An 8,589-nucleotide genomic window follows, 5' to 3' on the forward strand; every position below is an offset into this window, starting at 1 on the left:
TTATATAGTAATACCCTGTAAATTACATGAGACAAATAAATCATAAGTGTATGTTGGTTGGTTCAAACTTACTACTAAGATATTTATTTTCGGAAATTCGTAAAATAATTATATCTACATTCTAATATCCAATTGCATATTTGTAAGGTTGCTAGTTTTATATTATGTGTGAATCTGAATATGAACCCACCTTACAAATTGTAGAATTATTTTAAACCTAAATATACTACTCCCTCCATCCCATAAAAAATTCACACTTATGAACGACACAGGATTTTAGGATGTTTTATTTTGTGTGTTAAGTAGAGAGAGAAAATATAACATTTATATTAATGTGCGAGGGAATTTTTAAAAAAAATGGAAGTGTGACATCTTTAATGAGATAAACTAAAAAAGGAAAGTAAAACATCTTTTATAGCACGGGGGATTACATACTGTGTGTTCATAGGTTTTGGGCTTGTATTCACTAAAGAGTTTTGCAGATTTATAATTTTGCAAATTTGTATTTATAAATCACAAGAAGCCCAAACTTTCTGCAACACACAATCAAATCTTGGGCTGTTTGAAACCCATTTCTTACAATCATAAATTTACGACCACTTGACTAAGAAAATTTGAAATAGAAGTTGATAATTAATTAACCCCAAACCAATATCTATATCAATTATCAAAAGATAAGATTGAAATAGGGGTGCTGAATTGGGTGCCCATATGTACCCAACACAAAAAGTTGGGAACCCTCACCCGTAAACCAAAGAATATCCCACCCGATACCCGACTTCGTATATTTGGGTCGGTGTGGGTAATACCCGATAACTGCTATCCAATTCGACACCCCTAGGCAAAATCAAACTATAACAAGATAATGTAACAAGGCATGTCGTAGTAAGATTTAATTGGAAACACAGAAATGTCCAAGTCCAACTTACCAAAATAAAATTTGAAATATACGGTTCACCGGTCTGATTGATCTCACTGTATTAGCATACACTACAAGTACAAAATTAAACAAACACGAAAAATGTTTTGGCTAATCACATCGAAAGACGAGTTAATTAAGTTCTATGTTTGACGTGCTTACTACTGAGGAATACAAATATGATTAACCAAACAGTCGAACTTGAAGAATTCATCCTTTCAAAACAGTACCTGATTGTAAAGGCAAAAGTTCAGGCTCTCGCTAATCAGTTCCTCGATTTCTTCCTGGACTTCGAGGAAGGCTTGGTTTGTTCTGTGCTGGCACTCTGAGATGTTCCTTTAGAGTTGGTCGTTTGGCTAGATTTTGAACTAACAGTGTATGCAGCTTCTTTACCGACTGCACCCTGAGAACCCCTGACCTGTGCTGCTCTCTTATCCTTTCTCTTAGGCCTATAACTTGACCTCTCCCGCTTTGGCAGCCACCTTTCTGGATCTGGTGGAGGACCAGGGTTTGCAGGGTCGAAGCCTTTCGGGTACTTGGGCTTCCTCTTTCTTTTCTTCTTTGTTTTCTCCTTGCTCTTTTGTTCGTATGCCTCAGGAATGCCTGCGATTGGCCCATTGTCAACGTGCTTTGCACCAGAAGTCTTCTCCAAAGCATCCACATCGATTCCCTTTAGACCAGTAAGGGGTTTCAACTGCTTCTCATAAGATTCCGCCTTTGCAACATCTGTATGAGCAGCAGTCTCAATGAGACCTACCAAAGCGTCAATGCTTTTATGGGTTTTAATGAGCTCCTCAAACAGACGAGCAGCTTCGTTTTTCTTTCCATGCCGGAGCTTAAATAAAGCAGCCTCTCGCATGATGACAGCAAGTTTATTGTCTTCAGCCATGGCATTGGACCACCACTGTATTGCAGAATCAAATACAGCATCAGCTCCATCTATGTCTCCAGCACGTTCTTTGAGTGCCACGATGGTAGCAGTCGTTGCAGGCATGTGCTGAATATCTTGTATTTTTAGCAGTGACTCAGCTGCAATTTGAGGATGGCCAGCAGATGCCGCAACCTGTGCCCTCGCAAGCAGGATAGCGTTTGACTTATCAGGAAACTTATTTGCGAAATTCCCAAGTATCTCCTCGGCCTTATTGGCTTTGTTTTCTCTCACATGCACAGCAGCTTGGAGAAGCACTGGCATAATACTCTTCGGAAACATGGTTGGAAGTGCAGAAGCAAGTTCTCTAGCCTGCATATCGTTTTATAATTAGCTAAAGAATCACTAGAAACTTCTGATAACAAATTTCTCAAAATAAAATTAATAAGGATAATGAATAAGAATGTAAGTAAAACTATATAATAAGAAAGAGAAAAGAATTACCACTACATTAAATAGAAAGAGCAATCTCAAAAAAAATTGAAAATGCATTTTCTGACTACCGCATTAGAATGAAATATATTGGCAACATAAAACATTTATTGCACAGTGCAAAATTTGAACAATCACAAAATTTATTGAGAAAGAAGGGCTCTCGTAAATGCATTACCTGATCCAACTTGTTTGAATGTAGTAGTAATAACAAACGGTTAACATATATAGCTTCCCTCTGCTTTGGGGAGAGCTTTAGGTCAAGGCCGCTAGCAAGAGAGAAAGTAGGTCCATCACCCTTCACTATTAGCTTATCAAGCTTTCTCAATCCATCTGACACATCCTTAGGGCCCTTCAATGCAATAAGGTTGTTTTTTGCCACCGCAAGTGATGTTTCATCTGCCAAATTTTTCTTGATAAGAGTAGAGTAAGCTTCTAGAGCTTCTGGATTGTTTCCTAGGACCTGCAAAAAAACATTCAGAACCTGTTAGATTACTCTACGACAAAGGGAGATACAAAACAATGATAATATTACATCGCTGAGAACCTGTTGAACATATCCTAGTTGAACAGCTACAGGTGCCAACTCGGTTTCTATGTCATCATCCAATAAGTTCTCTTCCATCAGTGTTTCCTGGCCAATTCTGTATGAAATAAGTGTCAGCTTAAGTATCATGCAGATTCTCAATTTGCATGATTTCATGACAAAGTGCAGGCAAGTCTCTGAGGAGTTTTAAGAGTGTTACTAGATCTACCCAGCATGAAGTGAAAGGAAAAAATGTGTCCACGTGCAACCTCCTCGTTGCAGGAACACAGTAGTACTTAGCCCAAGGCAGAAAATGATAAAATTCGACTTCCACACATTGTCTACATACAACTCATTGTTGTAGGAACAAATAAATAAAAGCTCACACTTTTCAGTTTCATGTATACAAATTCACAATAATGCTCTACATCAAATTCTGAAATGACAAACACAAAACCCAAAATTGTTTAATTGATTATTAATCGTGGTTCCTGAGATTGTACATTACCTTCGAGCTGACAGCAAAAGTTGTTCCGCATCTTGAAGCTTGTTTCTTTCTATCAAAGAGCAAGCAACATTGTAAGCCAATTCGAAACTGCTTGTTGGTTTAAGTCTGAGAGACTCAATTGTCCCCTGGACTTCGGTAGCCCTCCCAGCAGTTACCAATGCAGCAACAAAATTGATTTCTAGAGAATCTATCTTGGACTTCTGAAGATTTTGATACACTGATACACATGCATCCATTCTTCCTAAACGAAATAAAATCTGTGACTCTAACAACATAGCTGCAGAGTCCCCATTTTGCCCTTTCAAAGAAGTCAAAGCTTCATCCAACTTATTTTGTCGATATAAGCAGTATGCCTATTTAGAAAAAGGAAAAAGACATTAATCTCTGAAACATAAACCCTAAATTTGCCCTGTTAAACATATCATCCTACTATAAGAGCCGCAAACAGTTTATGGATACAAAAAATCCCAGCTGCTGAAACCGGAAAATATGAACAGATACATACGATGATTGCAACTTTGACTGTAAATTAGCTCTAAAAAATCACTGAACTTTGAGATTCACTAATTTGTGTAAAATATTAACTCAGTAGTCTGACATAAACAATCTAATGAAGATAATTTATCTTAACGAAAGTTGTTGATTTTTTCAAATTTATCAGACTCCTGAGAAGGACTAGAAAGTAGAAAGTTCTAACATCCATAGCAAAAGGATCATAACACCACCCACAACTATGCCAAACTTTCTAATGCGATCAGCTGCAATCAGCATTCGTTTACAGTTAAGGAATTTAACTCTACACATTGAATAGGAAACTACGCAACAATGAATCCGAGATCAAATCTACAAACAAATTCATCGGAGTACCTTGAAGAAAGTTAAATCTATTGAAGATTTCCTGGACAATTTTTCAATTGCTGACAAAGCATCATCAATTTTGTCGTTTTTAATCAGAGCCACGACTTTGCACCGAATCGCATCTTCATCTCCCGGCGCAATCGAAAGAACTAAAACAGCAAACATAGACCAAATTAGATGAGATTTAAAACATCAACAAACAAAAATCAATATTAGCATCGCGATTCTGTATACGAAATATGTTAACTGATATGAATGCGGAAAGTAGTTAACTGAATCTACATACCTTGATCGGATACCCTAACGGCGAGGTGAAATTCAGAGCGCTGGATGTGCCGATTGAGTGACGTGAATAGATCTTCAATCGACGCGGTCGGGGAGGCGGCCGCCGCCGCTTTAGGCGCCATTTCGAGCTTCGATTTCCGCAGGCACGGCGGCGGAGGGGACGAGGGAGAGGGAGAAAAATTAGAGGTATTACAGATTTTGACACGTAATTGGAAATTGGGATAAATCGGCAAAATATTGATGTGTAATTAAATTCATTTTTCCAATATAATATCATAAGAATCCATTTACATTTCTTAATTCTAACATTATGATTATGAATCCATACTATATTAAAGATTAAATTATTAATCCTGGCCAAGTAATATGCAGTAATTTATTTACGAAAGATTAAAAATTACTTCCTCCCCCAATTAATACATTCAGCCAAGATAACACATTTCTATTTTTGATAATTTTGTCTCTTCAATTAATATATATTAGTACTACATATAACCATTTTTTTTTCTCTCCAATTAAATATTCAATTCTCTTTCTTTCTCCATTTAATATTTATGCTCACTTTTTCTCTCTCCAATTAACTATATTAATTAGTACTCAATATAATTTATAAAATTTTGTATTGATTAAGAAATGTGTCATTTTAACTAAGACCAAAAGATTGGTGGCAGTAATATGTTACTCATATGTATCTCGGTGGGTCTTCAGCTCAGTTCTTTCTTGTGCCATGTTGTCCAATTTTGATTTTGAATCTCATATAAGAATAGTACTCCGTAAGATGCTTCCTTTTAAAAATACAAGTTATATTTCAAAACAAACTTAGTGTAGATAAAAAATATAGTTACTATAGATTCGGACGAAGGAAATTTATAAACTAAACACTTATTAGCAGAAAACAAAAAACTTTAGCCAAACATAACAGAATTTTTATATTTGAAATTCGAAGCCCACGGCATTACGTTATTTTTTTACTATGTTCATATGCCTCATCATTAATACTAACATGATGTGTTTTACTCTTACCCGTGAAAGTTATAGGCTATCTCAAGAACATGAAGTGTTTTTCTTTTAACATCATTACTTAGAGTATCTACAGTGGTGACTAGCATACGGACTAGCCGCTAGTCACCGGCAGATCCAGTGTAGGACAAGGGGGTCCCAAAACATGTCTATTTAACTATACATTGTAATAAAATTTTCAATGGAGCTATGTAGTATAGTGGTATAACGTCACTTGCTCTTTTAGAAGACCAAGGATCGACTCTTGGCTCTCGCAGAATCGTTTCTTTTTTTCTTCTTCCACTTGTATTTTATTTATTCTACTTCTATTTTAGTGTAGTTATTATATTTCTGTTAGTATTTTGGAAAGTAGTATTATCTTATTATCAACATGAGACTTTGAAGTATTTAGTATATAGTTATGATAATAACTGCATTTTTCTTTAATAATTATATTACTCCTATTCATATACTAAGATTTACAAATAATTTATCAATTGGATTATATTTTTTCCTTTTTTGTTTTTAAGAAATAGCTTAAACTTTATTAAAATAATTTAGCTTCAAAAGATTTAGTATTTTTATTATAAAACTCATCCATAATTAATTAAAATATAAACTCCATATAACAACTAATAAAATGGAAGAAAATGATCGATCAAATTTTAAAGCTCTAATGTAAATATCGCACTCCCGAACTAAAAATTCTAGATCCGCCACTGCCGCTAGTCCGTGTACTAGTCCACTATTGTGACCGGCGAGCGGCAGACGGACAAGAGCTCGTCCGTCAGAAAAGGCGGACGTATGTCACCTTCATGGCCGGAGCCAGGAATTTATATAAAGAGGGGCAAAATTATACATAGAGTCATAGATAAAATTTAAGAGTTTCAAGAGGGGCAAATAGTGAGAAATTACAACAAATTAAGGTGGGGCATTTGCCCATGCTAGCTATGAGCTGCATGCATCCGTCCCTGGTCTCCTTGTCCGTGCGCTTGTCCACTATTGTGGGCAGACGACGGACAAGAGATAGGACGTCCCATTTTTTTAAAAAAGAATTACTTTTTTTATACTCAATATTTATTCGCACTATTTCGGCCCGTCCCAAACTACTTACACTAATTCTATTTTAAGTTAGAATTAATGCATTTAATTAATATGTTAGATTAAGTTAAGTGTTTTTTTATTAAGTGATGTCTTATTACTTAAAATTCTAATTTAATTAAAAAAATCAAATAAAATTAACGGCCTAATATGGAAAGTGCGAGTAATATGAGATGGATGGAGTATTATATACAGGGGAATATGAATTTTATGGTGAATATCATCAAATTAGTCACGGGTTGGTTGAGTAAAGTGGAAATCTCATTTGCTTTCATCCTGTCTCTTTTATTGCACAAAATCAAACAATAATGGTTTAGGATCTCTGCCAAACTGAGATAAATGGAAACCTATCCCTAATCATTCAAGATAACTAAATAGAAATTGTGAAGCTCTCAATTAGGTGCACGTAGCATAAATTTGAAGGGAAACATTAAATATTTTTACGATATTTGGGCATGTAACATGGAGTGATTTATTTATACTAAAAATTAAATAATGATTGTTTTGATAGATTTAATAATCTTCTCCTATATATTTATATATTGCATGTACATGATTGCTAAGAATAAAAAGTATTTGTCCCTTAGAAATAGAATATATAAAAATGATATACTCCAGAAAATAGTATAAAAACTAAAAAGTGACTACTTTCTGGCCAAGAGAGAGTATAAGTTAATTTTAATATGATCTGCAATAATATACTCCAATTTTATCACATACATATTGCAATTACCCAAGACTAATTATTGAAAAGATTGAGAACGAATTCCGAGTTGTGTAAAAGCGAAAGTATTGGCGAAAGTATAATAAGGTAGACATTGATGATTGATTTGAATTGAGGGGCTTAGATGTTATACTATACATGGAATTATGATGTAACAATGAATTAAATGTTGAGCAGAAAAATTCAGGTATCAACAAACTAGTAGTATATTTTTGCAACAATAATTATTCAATGTTAATTCATCTATGTATGTACCTTTGACCAGTAATTGATAAAAATTTACTCACTCTGTCATGAAAAAATAGGAGTAATCTTATTTATGAATGATTTGAAAAGGGTGAATAATCTCAGATTCTAATGGAGCTTTCATCTCTTCCTCCAATATCAGTTTCTTGGTTTTTAGAAAACAAAGCATTTATGTACTACATCTCATGTAAATATGTTGACATGAAAAAAAAAATAATGAAAATACAAATTCTATAGCTCCAATTACACATCTTGCACTTATCAATTTTGTGAGCCAATGATATAACTACATGTGTAGTATGGTACGTCCATTAAATATGTTTATGCAAAATATAGAATTAGGTGGCTTTAATTCATGTATTTCCCCACGCTAAAATGGTTACAATGAATTGAAAAGTATCGACTGAATCTCCATTTTGTTGGCAATTAAAACTAAAAATTAATATTAGAACTATCTCATATCGGTGTACAAAGAGAACTGAAATTAGTATATAAGTCTCATGGGCCCTCCTTCTATCACCAATTGGTTTTAGGTTGGAACCATAAATTTCTATCATTCCAAATAATCTCTCACCACCCATGGATTAAGTGTCCAAACATGGATTCGTGATTATACGCAACCAGGATTATCTGCATTTAATTTAAGTTATATGCATATGAATTAAGTTGATTGAACCATTTTGAATAATCTCAAATTCTAATAGTAGATTAGTAAGTACTCCCACTCAGTGAGTCAATTATCCTTCCATTAAATTTTTATGGGAAATGAGAATTGACGAAATGATTAGGGACACAATATGTTTATTGCGATTTAGTATCATTTCACATATTCATAATCCAAGAAACAAAAGCAGTCAATTAATAATGTACATTTGAATAGGAATAATGCATTAGTTAAATTAAGAATGGTGATTGGATTGAATTGATTTTCTGCCAAACTCTATTTGCCAAAAATGGCAACTGCTTACATTATTATTGAAGAAAGGACACAGAAGTGCATTGGGATATTTGAAAGATGCCTCAATTATTTACATCATTACAATTGCTCACAATATTTAATTTT

The 8,589-nt window shown here is 34.2% G+C and overlaps 1 protein-coding gene across 1 annotated transcript; it reads right to left on the bottom strand.

Moving 5' to 3' along the window:
- Positions 1 to 925: 925 nt before the first annotated feature.
- Positions 926 to 4,672, bottom strand: LOC125214911 (uncharacterized). The gene is made up of 6 exons (XM_048116131.2): positions 4,458 to 4,672; positions 4,181 to 4,320; positions 3,314 to 3,666; positions 2,827 to 2,923; positions 2,458 to 2,742; positions 926 to 2,159 (listed from the first exon to the last, which is right to left on the bottom strand). Exons 1-6 carry the CDS (start codon positions 4,576 to 4,578, stop codon positions 1,185 to 1,187), a joined length of 1,971 nt encoding a protein of 656 aa, XP_047972088.2. The 5' UTR covers positions 4,579 to 4,672; the 3' UTR covers positions 926 to 1,184.
- Between the last annotated feature and the right edge of the window lie 3,917 nt (positions 4,673 to 8,589).

The sequence above is a fragment of the Salvia hispanica genome, chromosome 3 (genome assembly GCF_029641045.1).
Source record: "Salvia hispanica isolate PSC_SH4W2 chromosome 3, Shi_PSC_v1, whole genome shotgun sequence".
Classification (NCBI taxonomy): domain Eukaryota; kingdom Viridiplantae; phylum Streptophyta; class Magnoliopsida; order Lamiales; family Lamiaceae; genus Salvia; species Salvia hispanica.

Bases quoted from the DNA above. Each gene is read 5' to 3' on its own strand.
- LOC125214911 (XM_048116131.2), bottom strand. From the start codon at position 4,578: ATGGCGCCTAAAGCGGCGGCGGCCGCCTCCCCGACCGCGTCGATTGAA. The intron at 2,743-2,826 runs GTTCTCAGCGAT...GTTTTTTTGCAG, and splicing joins AACTAGGATATGTTCAACAG to GTCCTAGGAAACAATCCAGA. The intron at 2,160-2,457 runs GTAATGCATTTA...AACGATATGCAG, and splicing joins ATTCAAACAAGTTGGATCAG to GCTAGAGAACTTGCTTCTGC.